We start from the raw sequence: 21,464 nt of genomic DNA, 5'->3' as shown, positions 1-21,464 counted from the left end.
AAATTACCCTGTACTTTCTTCTTTTTTAAAAAAGACAATGGATTTTAATTAAGTACACGTTGAAAAAATAGTAGGGATTTGTGTAAGTTTTTATACCATGTATATATGAAATATACATAGTATATTAAGTTTAGTCCCAAGTTTGTAACATCATAAAATCACCTAATTAGTCCATTTCCGGTTGTCCGTCCGTCTGTGGACACGATAACTCAAAAACAAAAAAAGATATCGACATGAAATTTTTACAGCGTATTCAGGACGTAAAAAGTGAGGTCAAGTTCGTAAATGAGCATCATAGGTCAATTGGGTCTTGGGTCCGCAAGACCCATCTTGTAAACCGTTAGAGATAGAACAAAAGTTTAAATGTAAAAAATGTTCCTTATCAAAAATTAAACAACTTTTGTTTGAAACATTTTTTCGTAAACATCACTGTTTACCCGCGAGGGCGCCAATTAGGCGGAATTTTATAATATGTACTATACTTGATTATCAGTTTTGTATGTGTCACATGTTTGTATGTGTATGTGTGATAAAGAAATCAACACTGAATATTCATGGTATTTTAACAATTAATTCAGTCAATTGTTTGTTTTCACTTGTTATTTCTTAGAATTTGTTGGTTAAATTGTTTAAGAAATATACACTTTGTTCTTCAAATTAAATTTTAGTGTCATTGAAATCAAGCGTTAATTTTATATGCGTATACTTAATTAATTCGAGCAGAGGCAAATGAGTTGAGAAGTATAAGCCCCTTATAGTTGGCTAAGGGCCATCGAATTACTTTAAACGTCTTGTACTCTGGCGACTTTAGATGATTGAACAATATTTATTTATGGATCCCAAATAGTAGGCGTGAAATAATAGTTTTGTACTGTCCTGTGAATTAATAAAATCTATATTAAAAAGCCTACATTATTTTTTATTAAAAAAAGAATTTTTTTTAATGACAAATGATTACGTAGTAGTCCAATTATATTTGTGGGGGTTGACACTAACACCCCACTTATTTATACATTTGTGGTGTGTTTACATTATTTAATTTATCTAAAATACTTTTTTCACTTTTTAACATTACATGCCTGTTCTTTTCATACAACTTTTAATCATTTGTTCTTTACATTCAGCGAAAAAGTATCGCTCAAATAAAGGGAAATTAAAATTGATTAAACAAGTGAAAACAAACAATTGACTGAGTTATTTGTTGAAATACTATGCATAAACAGTGTTGATTACACTGTCACATTACACATACATACATGTCACACATACATAACTGATATTCCCATAGAATATATACTATACAATTTGCGCCCTCAAAAGTAAACAGTCATGTTTACGAAAAAATGTTTCAAACAAAACTTGTTTATTTTTTTATAAAGAACATTTTTTACATTTAAACTTTTGTTCTATCTCTAACAGACCCAATTGCCCTATGTTGCTCATTTACGAACTCGACCTTACTTTTTACGCTCTGAGCACGCTATAAAAATTTCAGCTTGATATCTTTTACGTTTTTGAGTTGTCGTGTTCACAGATGGACGGACAACCGGAAATGGACTAATTAGGTAATTTTATGAACACCTATACCAAAATTTTGTTGGTAGCATCAATATTTTTAGGCGTTACAAACTTGGGACTAAAATTAATATACCCTGATATATATTACATAAATACATGGTATAAAAACGAAGAAATTATAAGCTTTCAATGAGTCCTTTTAGTAAAATAAATTTTTATTATTTATTTTACTATTTCCTACAGTGTACTGTGTCGCATTTAAGATGAAGATATTTACGTTATTGATAGAAATATCGATTTGAAATTTTGCAGTCATACAGAATGAGGACACTAGGCAAAAGATTATGAATCGGCACTATTTGCCAATTTATAGTAGGTTAAGTTTAAATTTCAGATTTCGGTTAAGTATCTTAAAAATTATAACCCATCATTCTGTCCGAGTGATGGGTTTGCAATGCAAAATTTTAAATCAATGCCTCTGTAAATAACGAAAATATGAGAGGCTTTCATCTTAAATGCGATACATTTTATGGATTACTATGGTGATATGGGACAAAAACGTCACCAATCGTCCTACTTTGCATAATTTTAAACGTGCATATTTTGCGTACTTCTAAAAATTTTCAATCAATTCTGAAGTAATAAAAAAAAAACGACGGGTTGCACTCTGGGAGTGCCGGCAGAAGTGAAAACTTGAATATTAACGTTGTGCATTTTTGATATTTTGGAATGGTTAGGGAATAATTTTGCACGAATTGCTTTAATTATCAGTATAAAAGTACTATCATTTATGTGGTAGAATACAATATTTATTTATTGCGCTATCGTACACAAACATGACAATTTCATGAATGAACATTTTTTACCCATTACAAAAAAAAGTGAATAACGCCGCAGAAGAAGCCTTCACTTCACAAAATCCAAAACAAACAAAAAATTTATTTTTAATAAAAAGGCAACCGCACACAGTGTTCCCAAGCGGTCACCCATCCAAGTACTGACTGTACCCAATGTTGCTTAACTACAGTGATCGGACGAGAGCAGGTCTACTGACTGTGACATAGTCGCTTTTTCGATCAGGCCACGTGTTCTGACGCTTGTTTAACATTTTTTACCCATTACAAAAAAAGTGTACAACGCCGCTAAAGAAGTTTTCACTTCAAAAATTTAGTCAACACGCCGCCTATTTATATAATTTGATATTTTTAGGGCAGCAGCTAAATGAAAGTGTTTTCTTCGCTTGTCTGTAAATGGTTATGGCTATGGTTATAATCAGTTATAATTGGATTGACAGTATTATGATAATTGAAATTGAATACGATATTATTCTAAATCTATTGACGACATAAATACAACACACAAATCAATTTGAATTGATTTGATAGCTTTGTTAAGGTAGTTAGGTCGACCCTAGTAGATCAGTTGGTTAAAGCGTAACCAATTCCGTTCGCGGTATGCCCAGGGTAGCGGGCTCGATTCCTACAGTCACAATAAAAATTAATTTAATTAATAATTGGGATGGACTATTGTATGGTATATGCATGAAGGAGGTGTACTCTGACTCTGAAAATAATTGAGGACTGAAAAATCAGCGAAAAGGTGATAATTTCCCGAAACCACCGACAGACAAACAAGCAGATACACACACATAGCGGTCAAACACCCCTTTTTTTTAGTTCAAGGGTTAAAAAACAGAAAAATCATCGAATTTGGAACCGCAATAGCTCATTTGAAAATTATTACTCTCTAGTTTTCAACTATTGTTCAACTTTTAGCGTCATCTAACGTGCTTTTATAGTGAATTCTTAGAGAATGTTTTTGTTGAATAGTATGACTGACACATCCGCTATATCAATAAATGTTTATATTTTTATTGTAAAGAAATCATCAATAATAATTAATACGAGTTATTATTATCTTTCTGATACAAAGTTATTGTTTTCACCCTGAAAAAAAAAATCATAAATATTACGATATCTTGAATTATTATTCTATTGATATGTTATAAGATGTATTCGTTGTGTGCGTAGTCATGGTAGGGACAATAAAATCGATGCCAGCGCTTCCAGTGAAAAATTTTGGAGTTAAAGGGGGCTGTTATGACTAATTTGCAGTTCTTTACATGTTAATGTTATAGAAATGTCAAATTAAAATTATTGTAAAACACGAATTAATTAAACTTAATGCATTAAAAATTGTAAAAATAAGAAATCAAATTGCACAAATATTATTTTTCAAATGTAAATTATCATAATTATTTATTTAAATTTGCGAGACAATAATATTAAATTTTCAATGCAAGTCTTCAATGCAATCCATACGATTATATATGCATTCATACAATTCTATAATTAAAGTAGTGTATCGTTGTCATGGAAACGAAACTCGCGCACGGTGCAAATAGGGATAGGGATAGGGAGGATGCAGGAAAGAGATAGAGATAGATATATATATGTGATTGTTTATCGTAAATAATAAGTTCATTGACAAAGTGAAAATAAAGTTACTCTTATTACTTTGTGTGTAAGAGTGGCTATCCTTCTTTAATTACAAAACATAATAAAAACAAATTATTGTCTAATCAACACTGTTTATACATGATATTTCAACAATTAACTCAATTGTTTGTTTTCGTTTATTGTGTTCTAAACTGAACTACTAAGAATGACTGTTTTCATTTGATTAAAGTTGTATTAGAGAAGTAGAGAAGCATATTTGGAATTTGACATGAGTGTTGATTCCGTTATAAAGTACACCTTTCCTTTCGTTATAACATAACATCATATATTTTACATGCATGTCAATGTTTGTGTGTTGTTACCTTTATAATTATAGTCACATAATATTGAATCATTATTAAGTACAGTCAAACTTCATTAAACATTCATTTTTAACTTCCTAATACAAACAAACTTATACTTAGTAGTCAAAACTTGTAAAACAGCAAAATTTATATGAAACAAGTGAAAACAAACAATTGACTGAGTTAATTGTTAAAATACCATGCATAGTCAGTGTTGACTTCTTTATCACATTACACATACATACATGTGACACATACATAACTGATAATCAAGTATAGTACATATTATAAAATTTCCGCCTAATTGGCGCCCTCACGGGTAAACAGTGATGTTTACGAAAAAATGCTTCAAACAAAAGTTGTTTAATTTTAAGGAACATTTTTTAACATTCAAACTTTTGTTCTATCTCTAACGGTTTACAAGATGGGTCCTACGGACCCAAGACCCAATTGACCTATGATGCTCATTTACGAACTTGACCTCACTTTTTACGTCCTGAGTACGCTGTAAAAATTTCAGTTCGATATCTTTTTTCGTTTTTGAGTTATCGTGTCCACAGACGGACGGACGGACGGACAACCGGAAATGGACTAATTAGGGGATTTTATGAACACCTATGACAAAATTTTTTCCCTAGCATCATTATTTTTAAGCGTTACAAACTTGGGACTAAACTTAATATACTATGTATATTTCATATATGCATGGTATAAAAATCGGACAACCCCAACTAAAATTTTCAGAAGTGATTTAGACTTCCATTTTCATATTTAAAAATAATGAAGATTTTTTATTTAAAATTACTTTGGTGCTCCTACATCCTTAATATAGTATTTTAATAAATTCTAATGATATAATCTTGGTTTGATTACAGTACTGGAGAGTTATCCACTTGTTGGTATATACTGTTGTCCGGTTCGGTGTTCATAGATGGCTCTATGTACCTGCCTCGTTCAAGGTAAGTCATTCAAATCACATACATATATATTATTTTATTTATACAGAGTGATAATTATTAACGATTGTACAAAAGTACGATATTTTGATTTTTTCAAAATAAAAAATATTTTTGTATTTTTTTATCAGTTTTAAGCAAAAAAGGACTCTTGTGGTCCTAGTCCTAGATCTCAATTAAACCTATTCATTGACGTCTGGTAGGTAAGTCCGATTTGAATTAGTAGGTGTGGAGAAAACTTGAAAAAATGAGTTATAACTTTTTTTTCTGTTTCGATTTTAAAGTTGATATACAGTGAAGTTATGAGTAATAGGTTCACTAATCAAAAAATTTTGAAAATTTTTTTAAATACCGCATTATTTCGAAAAAGGACACTTTTCGTAAAAAATTTCGCCTTGGTCGAGGGACTATGGTAGAGTGGTTTTTCGAGGCCTTATCTTTTCGTCTAGACTTCTATTCTAGACTTCTAGTATGATATTTTTTTAGTGGCAAGTGAAATTTTTTAATTTTTGATGCTGAAATTGGGCAACGAAAAAGTGAATTTTTTGAGATGGGATAGAACTACATAAAAACTGATTACTTAAATTTATAGCATGGGCTAATTTTTTTGGTTGGTGTTGCTGAGCGGAAGCTTGCTAGATTTTTATGGTGTTGTATACCATCAATTATTTAAAATCACCCGATATTATATCAACAATAACATTATTATTATTATTTATCTGCAATAGTTTATATAAAAAATATTTTATTATCATCTATTTAGTTAGTTTATACCTAAAAATGAACATTTATTATTTATTTCAATAAAATTTTGCTACAATCAAACAAATTTATTTATATTTACATTTGCTTTACTTATTTGGAATTTTATTTAACTTTATTTTATTCGCTTCGCAATACAGATTACTTTTTTATCATTATGTGAACTCTTTTACACATATTCAGCTAATCATAATAATAATCATTACCATTGGAATTCTATTGAAATAGGCCAGCCGCGGCCACATCTACCACCTTCCAACTACTGCCATTGCAGTTCTAAACTGGCTTTCTACTTTTACTCCAGATACGCCAATCGAATTAAATCAAAAGAAAGGTTGGCAAAGAAAAAAATAATAACAACAATCATTGGGGTGAGGGGAGGGGGGCTCACTGGCAGTCTACTTTTCGGTTTTCGGGATTCCAATCGTGTTGCGTCATCCGTCATCTTGAACTTGAATAACTCTTTTATTTTCAATTTTACACGAAAAATGGTTATTTTCAAAGTTATTTGAAATTGAATTCCCTACAATTTTTTCTTAGGTTCGATATTTTTCGATTTAGACCCGTAAATGGGTAAAAGGGGATGTTTAGAAAAAAGTATTTCAAACCAAAGTTGTTAATTTTTTTATAATAACTTTTACATTTAAACTTTTGTTCTATCTCTAACGGATTACAAGATGTTTTTTTGAATAAGATGATTTGATTGAATAAGCAAAAAATTTGAGAAAAAAGTTTCAAAAATTTTCGAAAAGTTCGAAATTATTTTCTGGAAGTTTTTTTTTATTTTCTCTAATGTTTCACAAAACTATAGTTCCAGTTAAACCAAAAAAATCAACACACTCTTTTTAATACTTTTGGAGAAAATGGATACCCAAATTTTTTCCTAAGTTGCGCCCTCACGGGTAAACAGTGATGTTTACGAAAGAATGCTATTAATTAAAGTTATTAATTTTTCAATAAGGAATAATTTTTACGTTTAAATTTTTGTTCTATCTCTAACGGTTTCCAAGATGTATACTTTTTCATTTGATTGAATGATCAAAAAAATTTCATTTTAAAATTGGCATATCTCGGTCAATTTTGAAGCTAGCAAGTCGAAAAAAAACGAAAATGAATATTCTATGCATTGTTTTTTGTAATTTGTAAAAAACTGATTACAAACCCCAAACTACCCCTCAAAAAAGGGGTTTAGGTACGCCCCTGAGAGGTAGAATTTTTTTTTACGAAGTTTTTATAATCTAATAAACAACTGTAGAAAATTTCAAAGATGCATTAATTTTTTCTCTATTACCATGATATTTAATTTAATTTTGTTGTGCTAACGGTACATATTTGTAACGAACCCTCTTTCAACGCCTTTACTAAAAGTAAACATTTACCAAACGCATTTTGAATTGATTTTATGTTGAGGTACCTATAACATGAAAATTAAAATCAAAATATTTACATACAATACTACTGCGTTTAGAACGTTTATTACTTCCAAAAAATAAGATAAAAATATATTGCATTCTCTTTTTAACACTTTACTATAAACATAAAGTCAGATCTACTTTAAAAAAAGATAGATATATGTTAAAAGTTGACCCTAGTGCATGATGAACACGACATCAACAATACACAATCGATTCGTGTATACTCGGTTGACATTCAACGTATTCAAACATCATTAGCCGAAGACCGAAGTTAGAAGCAAACCAGTGTGTACTCTGTACAACAGTGATGTTTATAATAAAAATCTACAAAAATAAAGCCTTCGTTTTTTAAAGTTCAAGCCACCATAAAAGCCATGGATTTCACGGATTTTCCAATCGAAATTACCAATTTTTGTTATTTTTAAACAAAATGTGTGCACCAAGTTGTAAATGTAATATTATGAATGTTTTGTTAAATTCAACAACTGTTGATTACTAACTAATATTTGTATTAACAATTTTTATGTGAACATAAATAAATTAATCAATTCCGAGTTTATGTTTTTCTGTAAATGAAAATGTTATGAAAATTTATTAAGATTTAATTCACTAACATTTTTAATTTGAATAATTTGTACATGTTTTGTGTGTAATTTTTAATTAAATAACATATGTTGTGATTTCTTTGAAAGTTAAGTTAATTTTTAAGGTTATGTTGTAACATTTGTTAAATTTGAGTGGAGTGCTGGCTTACGCTTATTGCAAATTATTTGGATAACATTTTTTTTTTAAATTCTATTGAACTACAATCGATTTCAGCATGTTTGGTTAGTGTTAATTTTTTATATATGTTTTTTAAGTTAATTTATTTTAAAAGTTAATGGCGATTATGGTGGGTGTGTAGCCTGATGCGTCATCTAGTTTCATATTTTTTCTTTAATTTAATATATATTTAATTAAACTAATTAATTAGTATAATAGAGGAGTAAGATATATAATTTTTTCGTGAGAAAATCAACGGTTTTGTAATGTGAATAGTTGATTATTTTTATTCATTTTAATGATAACGATTTAACTATTTGGTTTCACAATTGTTTTGGTAAACAAGTGTGATTAGAGGTTGTCAAATCGACTCATGTGTAAATATTTTTTTAAAATTCATTACGAATATAATAAAAATAATATAATTACTAAGAAATGGAAAACCTGTTAAAAATTATTAGTTTTTTTTAACGTAAGTTGATGACAAGCATCCCATTTCGCGTTTCTGTTTCAAAAAGGTTTGAAAAGCCTTCCGTGAACATTACACATAGGTAAAATATATTACAGGTAATATAAATATGACTAAAAATATTTCATTTTTTTCAACATGAAATCTAGGAATGTTTTTTGTTTACGGATATATACAAGTTGTGTTGTAGCCACTCCGCTGTGTTTATAAACATTGTAGCAATTTGTCTCAAGTTTTTAATGTTTAATTGATAAAATAAAATTCAGTGGTGTAGCGAGCTTAACTCGCGCGCGAGGCACAATACCCTTTTAATGCACTCCCTCCCCCCCATACGAAAACCATATCATATATGTAAAATATACTCGCAAGTTAATAAATAAATAAAGTTCAAGCTAGGCTTTAAATTTGAGAAAAAAAATGTAGTTGATTCTATTATTTAAAAAAATGATTTTCGGGGCGAATACAAGAATCTAATTGGGAATGAATTCGCGTTAAAAAATGTGTGTACAAAATATATTTTTTTGACTTACAGATTATTATTTATGTTTTTCCAATTATACAATCACGAACATTTCGTTAATTGGCCTTCAAATTACAGTAACCAGTAGAAATTAAAGATAATAGACATCTAGAATTTCACTAGAATTCAAATGCAATAAATAAACTGATTAAACAACACTCAAGTATTCAAGTGAATACTATAGTAAAACCTCTACTGAAACTTGCCGTATGGGTCAAGCCTAATACTGTGTAATCAGTATTAAAAGTACTAAAGTTGTGCCCTTTAACAGTTTGACTATATACGGTAGACGATAGAATTTAAAAAAAAGAGTTAGAAAAGGAAGAAAAGTTAAACTGTATCATTTTGGAATGCTACCACTCTCTAATGAATTGTGAATTTAATATTTACGGTCAATTTAAAATGCAATCGTAAATATAATATTAATTACGCTAATTGCATATTTTTAATTTCTTATAAATCAGGTCACAAAATTTCTTGACCCGTTCTCGGAAAAAACTAGAAGCTTTTTTCTCACTATCCCGCCTTTAAGAGACCCAAACATGCTTGTCAATATCTCAATTATTTATCGAAAAAATTAGTAGGAAACTTTTTAAAAAATCAGGCTGTATATATACGTATTAAAACCCTGCATATAGCGTAACAGTAATAGAGTTGTAGGCGTTTCATGTAACTACGAGTCACTTGCTACGCTATGCTACGCCTCTTCATTGTTGGTTATAATGCCTGTAGGTAGGTATACTGTATTTTCGTACAGATTTTCTATGATATGCATTGTGTAGGTGTAGCTGCAGGATAAACATTTGCAAATTATTAGGCGAGCCGGATAAACTTTTTTTACTCCACAAATTTAAAGAGGACAATTTATTTATACTGGCTATTTTTAACCCCCGAACCAAAAAAAGGGCGTTATAATTTTGACCGCTATGTGTGTCTGTCTGTCTGTGGCATCGCAGTAGTTTTGGCGCTCTCTGTTGATAACGTATTAATATGAGAGCTGTCAGTTGGTGACAGTATCAATGTACTGTTTACTACAGGTGTAATACCCACGTATGTAGTAATTATAGTATATATCCATGGTAATACCATACAAAATATAAGTAATTGATACCATACAGTATGTCAACAAATCTGACAAGCCACATACTATGACGTTACGTCCGTTTTAGAAATTTGAATTTCTCTCACTGAATTTGTACTTTTATTTATTAATTTTAAGTAATTAAACAGTTCAATTACTAAAATAATGGTTTCGTTCAAATGTCCAGACAATAAAGTTACGGAAAAAAAATATTTGAACCAAATTTAAATTTCATGAATATTCCCTATTGTTTTCTGATTTTAAATTTCGTCTCCATTATTTATTTATATAGTAACATTGTTTGATCTATGTGTCTGTCCCGTTTAACTGGTAACATGCTTTTGATCAAGCATGTATATCAGTATTCAATAAATAAATGAATAATATAAATTGTATCCCTAGGGCTTTTATAATAATAGAACTGCCTGGTACTGATAGATACATCATTGTTGGGGCGTTTACACGTTGAATAATTTAACAAGACAACTTCAATCCCAATGAAGCGTGCCTCAACCTCAAATACATCTAGTAAGGTGGTTAAATTTTTTTTTCAACAGGTTAAACAGAGGAATGTCATTAATAAAAAATTATTTCTATTTTATTAAAACCAATCAAAAAATTCAAAATAATGTTTTGCCTTCTAAAATCCGCCAGCCAGATGGCTCAAGCTCTAACAGAAAGAGCAAGGGGAACAAAATATCATAAAATCAGCAATAATAAAATTCTCTTTCGAAAATGTTGCCAGCTCCTATACTAATAGTCATACTTGGTTGAGTATATCAGAAAAGGTGGCCATGATTTGTTTGACATTTACTGTTTTAAATTTTTACAGAAATATTTAATTTATAGTTCAAAATGATGATCATTTTCCTCCATCTGTGATCATTATTTTGAACCATAAATTAAAGATTTCTGCAAAAATTTAAAATAGTAAATGTCAGATTAAATTTAATTTTTTTTTTAAATATCTAAATCTTCATAATTTATAGCGCATGTGTTATTCTTATGTATGAGTTATATTCCTGTACATTTTCATTAAAAACCATTCGCTAGTTTTGGCGTGAAAGCGTAACAAACAAACATCCTTATTTTCACATTTATAATATATAGGAATAACTAACTCTATTAGAAGAATATTATCTTAAAATATATTTGTTTTTCCTGTATTTCTACTGGATTATCCCCATGTTAAAATGTGAATTGTGAAAATAGGAATTTCCATTTACCCCAAGACAGTAGAACTATCTGAATGTACCTGTATTAAACAATGTTTAAATAATTAGTTCTGGTCATTATGTTTTTTTATATTTTTACTACGTAATTGTCATGTGAATACACGAACATGTGCTCTGGGTTGGGACGTGTAGAATTTCAATAAAAAAAATAGTTCACATTTTTATTTTATGATTCATTTTTATGTTTGATTTTGTAAAAAGGTTTTAAAATTTTAAAGATTTGTTTACCGTTAGCTCCATATTTTAGTATGCTCTTAAATTTTATTTTTTAAGGTAAAAACAGGTAGTCGTCGTAGATATATCTGTCAGACATGTTATTTCAATTATCCTAATCTGTAATCTCAAATTTTGTCATGTACATTTCAGCATGTATACGATTTACGTGTTTATTAAAAAGTAAGAATTTTAAATAACCGTATAGTCTCATAAAGGAATACATAAAATAACTATTCTTATTGAGTCCTCAATGGTAGCTCCGATTTTGATTATTGGAAGTATGCTCCTTATTGCACGTTATAATTTGTTTGCTGGTTGGGAGGTAAAACCAAAATCCGACGATGTCTTACCTAGGAAACTAAAACTTAATCGATTCAGCTTGCCATGAATTTTGAGAAAATTTTAATAATAATTTACAATCTGCCAATTTATATTTTTATACCATGTATATATGAAATATACATAGTATATTAAGTTTAGTCCCAAGTTTGTAACGCCTAAAAATAATGATGCTAGGAAAAAAATTTTGTCATAGGTGTTCATAAAATCACCTAATTAGTCCATTTCCGGTTGTCCGTCCGTCCGTCTGTGGACACGATAACTCAAAAACGAAAAAAGATATCGAGCTGAAATTTTTACAGCGTACTCAGGACGTAAAAGTGAGATCAAGTTCGTAAATGAGCATCATAGATCAATTGGGTCTTAGATCCGTAGGACCTATCTTGTAAACCGTTAGAGATACAACAAAATTTTAAATGTAAAAATGTTCCTTATCAAAAATTAAACATTTTTTGTTTGAAACATTTTTTCGTAAACATCACTGTTTACCCGTGAGGGCGCCAATTAGGCGGAAATTTTATAATATGTACTATACTTATCAAATAAAAGGTACTTTTTAATCTAAATAGTTTTTTGTGCATAACAATCCTTTCATTTTATTTTGACAGGAAAATTTGATAAAAATACTCCACTGTACATCGTCTGGGAGGCCTTAAGAAAAATGATACTGTCATACAATTTTAAAGCGGATTATTCTAAATTTTAATTGTATATAAAAATTTAGGTAATGAATATTAGCACTAGCAGTCTAGCACAGTAAAACATAAAACATCGTGTGACCATATATTAGATAGGTTAATTCAAGTTCATATTAATAACATTTATAATTACGTGTACAACGAATAAAATAAATAAAAAATAGGGCGATTAATTGTTCATTTATTTATTATATGTTCATTAAAAGTATTATAGGACCAACCATTCATTATTAATATATATAATACATTATTTTTACATCCTGATATCACTAACTTAACTAAACGCTGTACAGTGGAGTATTTATACCAAATTTACGGATAAAATATATTGAAGGGATTTTTATGCTCGTAATTGATTCAAAAGAATATTTAGATGCAAAAGTAGGAACCTTTTATCTGGCAAAAATAATAAAAAAATTTTATACCATGTATATGAAATATATCAAGGTATATTAAGTTTAGTCCCAAGTTTGTAACGCTTAAAAATATTTATGCCACAAACAAAATTTTGGTATGGGTGTTCATAAAATCACCTAATTAGTTCATTTCCCGTTATCTGTCTGTTTGTCCGTCTGTCATCACGATAACTCAAAAACGGAAAAAGATATCAAGTTCAATTGCAAGACAAAAGAGTTGAGTTTTCTGACTTTTGTCCGGAAATTTGGTAGAAATACTCCACTGTAAGCTGTGCTTTATCTAACCAATGAATGATATGATGGTGAATAGGGCTTTTGAATATTTTTATTTTATTGTGACTGATTAATAAAAATATAATAATAATAATAATAATAATAATAAATAAATAATAAGGTGACAATTATATATAAATTAAATATAATTCTTTTGAATAGGAAATTCAAAATGGTTACAACATATTTATTATTAAAATTATTAACTTGATTGATAAAAATATTTAATAAATATAACAACAATCACTACAACAACTCCTACAGTGTGTATTAAAGTTTTTGGCAAAAAAAAAAATAAATAAATTTATATACATGATGCGTCTGAGATATGTAGTGTGTTCAGGACCAAATCAGCGGCGATATTGAAGTATGCGTAAATGCTATATATTTTTCTCCCAAATTTTATGGAAAAGCGTCTACCAGTAACTTTTTCTGGCGTTTGAACATCTAAGTTGTAAAGTTATAAAAATTCTCTAAACAATAAATAGTAATTAATCTCGCAGAGTATTGTATTAATCTAGCAGGGGGATATTTGAGTAAATATATATCTATCAACTTTGGCTTACCTCTTTGTCATAGTTATTCAAGCCACTTCCAGTAATTTGTTCCAATTCATTATTAAATGAATTAAAATTCGTTCCACACTCGGGAACATTGGAGGTCACTGATCACGAGCTTGTAACCAAAAAAAATTCTCTGATGCACCTTGGAGTTAGCCCTGGTTATCATGGGCCACTTGGGGGTGTCTTATTGAAATCATCTGACCACGCTGAATGGCATAAAATAAGTAATTTGAGTATTTGGGTGTTTGCTTGTTAATATTAATATTTAATGGTATATTTATTTCATGTTTTATTTGTTCATGCTGTACCATATTATTAATAAATTTTCGTTTCCGCTGTGATTCATAATAATCTCAATGCATTTAAAAAAACATTTCTTTTTATCCTATAGCGTCTTTTTTGTTATCTTAGAGCGTCAAATAAAATATGGCGATCAAGATATAATTCAAGAACAATTAACATTGTGTATGGCTTTCTAAAATAAGGTTTGCGAAACTGTTCCATCGACTACCGGAATAAATTTTTTTATTCTAAACAAATTTTATTTTCTTTTAATGACATTTTTTTAAAATACAAGTTTGAGTAGAAAAGTGTGCGATTTTGAAAATTTAAAATGGAAACCTATTAATTTTTCCAAATTTTTTTTTTGATAATCTAAACATACATAAAAAAGCATTTAAAAAAAACGTAGCGCAGGGATAGCGTTAGCTGAGCGAATTCCCTTAGAGATAGAAAAAAAAACATTAACCAACGAAATTATTTATGATAAATGAAGGAAAACACTTAGGTCGTATCCGTATGAATTATTAATACGATAACCCGGAAACATCTATGACATAGTCATGTTACAATTTATTTAAAAGTTGATAAAACATAACCTCAATACTAGAAAGTCTTTCCTGTTTCTCGATGTACTCCTGACATTTACGTGTCATTGCTATATTCATTTCATCATTGTACTTCCTTTCCATTCTATGAATCATTAAATATTTATCAAACCAACTATGATGCGAAAACCTATTTTCATTTTTTTTTATAATATGCGTAATAAGTTTTGGCGCCTCCATACACATAAATATAGTTGACTAATTATTTTGCTTTAATTTATTTCTTTATTAAATAATTAATTTTTAGAACAAAGGAAATAATGATTCCAAATGTAGTGGTTTATAAACTTTCTGTTAAACATAAATTAAAAATTTAAACCACCGTAGAACTTGATATATCATGTCAATCATCTCGAAAAATGTAGTTTCGAAAAAAACTTGTTTTAAGTTTGAGAGACAATTTCGGTAGAGTAAATCGGATAATCATATTTAATACTCACTTTGGAGTAATCGGCGATCCCAGATCCATACATTTGACCTTCTTATACTTCATATGCAATGCCTTGCAAAGTTCTTTATTCTAACCAAGCTGTTTTGTCTTCTTTTTAAGCAGCACAGGCTCGCAGTCAGAGCGATCAATTCGAACTTCGTTATCAGGAAATACACTGTATCTCCGAAAAGAATTCGAATTTTGAAAAATCCTTTTAAGGACATGATCTGAAAGGAATATGTAAAAAAAAAAAAGAATCCAGACTCTAATTTTGCCTTAAATTTTACCCTATATAACGAGTGAGGTTTTTTTAAACTAGATGAATAGACAATTAAGGACGTTCATGCGTCAGCGATATTAGTAGAGAAATTAAAAACAATATGATAAAGCGATAGTTTAAATGATTTTCTATGATTTAAAACAGGAAAAATATCCTGTTATCGAATTAATTTCATTAAATTTTAAGTTTAAAAAGTGAAAATCGATATTTTTCAAAAATTATATCGATAACCATACTTGAAATTTTTACCAGTTAACTATTATTTAAGCTTTTAATAGAATTTCAAAAAAATTTTCTATTTTCTACTAATTTAAAATTCTTTAAAATTTACATACTGTTTCCCTATGAACGCACAACAGGTACACGCATAGCAAAAACAGGTACACGCATGAACGTCCTTAAGTCGCAATTTGTTTTATTAATTGATAAGAAAAAAATTATGTTTTTATTTTTTTTAATAATCTTTATTCTTTTTTTTTTTAGGTAAGTGGCATTTCGTTAAATATTGGTTGTAAGAAAATGGCTACGTATTGATCGATATTTGGGTTTGTATGGATCATCAATTGGTTTTATATTTTAAATATAACAATTATTGTTTAATTATTTATTATGTACATCATAATTAGACAACTGCTAGTAAATGTTTCCACAAAGTTTCCTTTATATTTTCGGAGGCTTGTGTCAAATACACTGTTTTGAATATCTGGATGATCTTTGTACTAAATATGATATCAATTTCAAATATTCTCATAGATAGAGTATTTCCGGTAAATCCTTAACCACCCTTTAATGAAAAATATCTTTTAGGCTAAGCTAAACTTAAGAAAAAAATAATACTAAGTTGTTGAACTCAAAGGAGGACTTTCAAGGTCATCTCAAAATCGATTAAAGTTTGTAACCCGTAGAAGTATTAAAAATTTTTTGAAGTTAGACTTCTCTATGAAAAATTATAATAGTGTATCTTGGCTTTTTTAAACTTCCATTGTTGTTAGATACATAGAGGTATACGTATTGATGGTATTGATTCGTTCTCGTTAGTTAAAATTAATTTAGCTTATCAAACATGCAAATCTTTAATATAAATAATTGTTGTATAGGTATTATAAAATAAAATACATGACTTTGATTATGATCCATATCGATACGATATAGATCATAATCATATTCAAATTTAGAAAGTTATTTTTGTTTTGTTTTCATAATTATTTAAATAATGATTAGTAAAGCAGTCCTTATTGTTTGTTATAATTGCTGGTGTTAAAGAAATAAACCCTTTTTCATAATTAATATTAATAAAACAATATATAATTGATAAAAGATTCCTAATCTTATAGGTATTACCTGTGTTGTGTAATTGTATTATTATTATTTATTATAATTTTAATTATCTGTTTTTATAATGAAAGTGAAAATAAAATAAAAAATTTTCTGGATTAATTTTTGTACTACCCTATTCGTTGTATGCGTACTCATGATAGGGCCAATAAAATCAAAGCCAGCGCTTCTAATGGATAATTTTGGAATTAAAGGGCTGTTTTGATTAATTTCCAATTCTTTTCATGCAAATTTCATTTATTTTTGAAAAATAATAATTAAACTTGAATTATATTAATTAAGTAGTGTATCGTTACTATGCAAACGCCTCCAATAAAACTCTTGCACGGTGCGAATATAGACTCCTTCTTTACTGGGACCTGTATATGCATACGAAACCCTCTCAGCGCTCACACGAATACTTAGGTTTATATTTTATACTTTCTTTCATCTATGTTTCATTATGTTGAGGTATAATCAATAGAGCAGGACATAGTCGTATCAATTTCACATTTTCATTATAATTTTATAATTAAGGTAGTATAGCAGTAACGGAGTATACCTCTCTATAGTCAAATCAACAATAATTTTTTTTTTTCAATCTATTTAACAATTTTCTTATTAAATGTGTGTTTAAAATTTATAATACTTAATAATTTATAAGTCGAAATTATTAGCTATTTTTTTTTCTCTTAAGGGATTTTTTGAATATATTTGAAATATTAATTAATTATGACTTTTGATACTTCTATACTACTACCTTAATCACTTTAATTTGTTGCAATTCTGGTATCTACACATTTTTAATTTTATTATTCCCACTCTGGCTAAATACAGAAGTCTTGCAAAATATATATTGCAATTTTTTAACATTTGTTTGTTGATATCACCATTGATTATAATTTTGGCGGCCGTGTGATAATCAGATAATCCTTTTTTCGTTATAATTTTATTTTAATCTTATTTCTTTCATTTTAAAGTTTACTTAAATATGTGCGATTTTAATAATTTTATTCTGAGATGTTATTAAATGCATGGTTTTTCATTTAGATAAGAAAATTCGATCAGACTACGCGCAGATTTTATGTGATGGATTTTTTTGATAATATGTACAAATAATAGGTATACAATAAATATGATGTTGGATGACGCCACTCTAGTCTATTCTATAATGTATGTAAACTATCCATCCATCTTCGATTCAATACGACGTACTATATACGGAGTGTCAATCAAATCTGAGAGTAAAATATTTTTTCGATTTTTTTGGAGGGGTACCCCTTAAGAAAATTGCAAAAAATTGAGAAAAAAATATTATTTCCGATTTTGACAAAACTCAGTTTATAAGCTAATTTTGACCCAAAAATTTCAAAAATCACGTTAAATTCGCAATTGGGACGGTAGTTTTGGAGATATTTCAAATTCGCCCTATATTTCTGGCCATATTTCCAAAACTATTTATCCGATTGTTAAATGAACCCGATTTTTGGATTTCTTGGGTCATATTTACCTTATAAATCAAGTTTTATCCAATTCTGAGAGTAAAATATTTTTTCGGTTTTTTTCGATTTTTTTGAAGGGGTACCCCTTAAGAAAATTGCAAAAAATTGAGAAAAAAATATTATTTCCGATTTTGACAAAACTCAGTTTATAAGCTAATTTTGACCCAAAAATTTCAAAAATCACGTTAAATTCGCAATTGGGACGGTAGTTTTGGAGATATTGCAAATTCGTCCTATATTTCTGGCCATATTTCCAAAAATACTTATCTGATTGTTAAATGCACCCGATTTTTGGATTTCTTGGGTCATATTTACCTTATAAACTAAGTTTTATCCAATTCTGAGAGTAAAAAATTTTTTCGATTTTTTTGAAGGGGTACCCCTTAAGAAAATTGCAAAAAATTGAGAAAAAAATATTATTTTCGATTTTGACAAAACTCAGTTTATAAGCTAATTTTGACCCAAAAAATTCAAAAATCACGTTAAATTCGCAATTGGGACGGTAGTTTTGGAGATATTTCAAATTCGCCCTATATTTCTGGCCATATTTCCAAAACTACTTACCCGATTGTTAAATGAACCCGATTTTTGGATTTCTTGGGTCATATTTACCTTATAAACCAAATTTTATCCAATTCTGAGAGTAAAAAATTTTTTCGGTTTTTTCGATTTTTTTTTATCTGTCTTTTTCAATATTGACTTAAAATGCTCATTTGAAGACTCTGTGTGAATTTCAGCTTTTATACTTTAACGTGAGAGAGCTCGGGTACTGTGCCCCTGATTACCTGCTACCTACCGAAGGAACCGTTAGTCAAGGTTTTTAGCCCCCAAAGATTGGTCCCTACACCAGTGAGAATACGCAAAAAAAATTTCAGCTTTTATACTTTAACGTATGTCTGACAAGCGCTGGCTCTTAGTCCACTACATGTTTCATGTACTACTATTTTTGCAGCTTATTTTGCCAGTGTATAAAATTTTGCAAAATTGATGTTTCTAAACAGTTTGGTATTTTGGACAAGAATTAAATGATATGCATATGATTGACACACGGTAGCGATATAGATGTATGTGTGTGTGTGTGTGTGTTTGTTAACTTGTACAGCATGAATTAGTTTCACTCTATGAGTGAAATTCATTCGCTTGCAACACTAGTTTTATATTTGTTGTGTTCGATGAAACAAGTGCTACAGCTACAGTGTTGTTCTTGTTGTTGTTTATTATTATTATTATTATTACTCTGTTCTTCATTATTGTTTGTTTTCTTTTAATTTTTTGTTTGTTTGTTTTGTTTATTTTGTTCATCATCACATCCATCCATCTACATTGTCCTATGTCTATGTTTTTATTAAATTGTGCAGTCAATCAATCAAATTGTTATAATAAATAATATCCAATCAATTTTATTGTGATGTGTGCAAAATTTTAAGTGAAAATGTGAATGTGATTTTCAATTTTATGGTAAACGAAAATTTTTAATTGTTATGATGCTTTAAAAGAACAATTGTCTGAGCTTTCTTTCTTTCATATTTGTGTTATCAAAGTATTTGCTTTAATTTTTAGCCTTGATATGAATTCCAAAAAATTATTGTGCTAAATGATTAAGAAATTTATTTATCAACCAATTCACCTTTGTTATACATAATTAGAAATCAGAACTGTCAAAATAACCTTTAAATTCCATTAAAAAACTATTATTTTTTTGATAATTTAAATTTATAATTATAATTCTTGACATATTTTGAATTTTTTTGTCTTTAAACATGGCAAAACAAAACTCTACAAACCTAGCATGTATTTATTTTATAAGAAGTCTGTTTTAGAGTGATGAACGAACGGAAGATCTGGTTAAAATTAAAAAAATTGAAATTTTAGTCTGAAGACTTGATTCTTTTTCGATATTTCGAAATCTATGCACTTGCAGTATCACTTTAAACGTTTTGGTTTTCATTTTCTCAAGTAAATATTTCTTATCAGAATCTAAGACAAATAAAAGATTTCTGCATTGCATTTAAGACTTACATTGAAAATTTAATATTATTGTCTCACAAATTTAAATAAATAATTATGATAATTTACATTTGAACAATAATATTTGTGCAATTTGATTTCTTATTTTCACAATTTTTAATGCATTAAATTTAATTAATTAGTGTTTTTCAATAATTTTAATTTTACATTTTCTATAACATTAACATGTAAAGAACTGCAAATTAGTAATAACAACCCCCTTTAACGCCAAAATTTTTCACTGGAAGCGCTGGCATCGATTTTATTGTCCCTACCATGACTACGCACACAACGAATAATAAAAAAATTTTTCCATAAGTAGCCAACTTAGATAGGCACTCTGTATACCTACAGGATATAAAAATTGCAGATTGTATTTTGCGATATATCAATAGATTCTGTTGATTTGTAGGTTGGGGAACTGAAAGGTCGTGATTTAAATTTCATTAATTATCATGAACCACTAATGTTAAAAAGCGGCAATAAGTACTGAAATATAATTATATGATAATAATAATTACGTTATTAGATTTGACAAAATAAATAAGTAGGCCAATTAAATGCAAATAAATACGTTTAGGTACCACTAACATTACCATACTTAAAAATTATTCATAAATTTGAGTGAAAACTTCCCACGTTTGACTGCTTTTAGTTTTTTTATTATATTGGTATTTAAATAAAAATACATCATATCAAGTTTTATGATACCAAAATAAAACATTAAATCTTTTAATTATGCATTTTATAAAAAAAAAAGTAAAAACAATTGATGAAATGACTCAGCCTCATATTTACAATTAGAGACACACGCGACTAGGTTCCAATACAATCATAATGTTGTTTATGTTTCTTATCAATATTTTCATTGATAAGAAACAAACGACAAGTTCATGTAATTTCATAATGCATGAAATTTGGATTTATTTTCTGTTAGTAGGAGCAGCATTTATATATTTTTTAGTTATAAGTTGTGTAGCGTGGACACAATAGACATCATACGCGTCATTCAAAAATA

The 21,464-nt window shown here is 28.6% G+C and overlaps 1 protein-coding gene across 8 annotated transcripts in view; it reads left to right on the top strand.

Annotated features, from left to right (window-relative positions):
• Nucleotides 1-21,464, top strand: part of LOC123297343 (rap guanine nucleotide exchange factor 6) — a 75,297-nt gene that overhangs the window by 1,601 nt on the left and 52,232 nt on the right. For 7 of the 8 annotated variants that reach the window (XM_044878962.1, XM_044878969.1, XM_044878966.1 and 4 more), the window contains exon 2: nucleotides 5,197-5,280. In XM_044878962.1, the coding sequence (XP_044734897.1) occupies nucleotides 5,197-5,280 (84 nt within the window). Of the gene's footprint in view, nucleotides 1-5,196; nucleotides 5,281-8,115; nucleotides 8,282-21,464 lie in introns of those variants that run through there. The other variant, XM_044878968.1, reaches the window with a different exon arrangement.

This window comes from Chrysoperla carnea, chromosome 4 (assembly GCF_905475395.1).
Source record: "Chrysoperla carnea chromosome 4, inChrCarn1.1, whole genome shotgun sequence".
Taxonomy (NCBI): domain Eukaryota; kingdom Metazoa; phylum Arthropoda; class Insecta; order Neuroptera; family Chrysopidae; genus Chrysoperla; species Chrysoperla carnea.
This window is presented reverse-complemented; position numbering and strand designations above follow the sequence as displayed.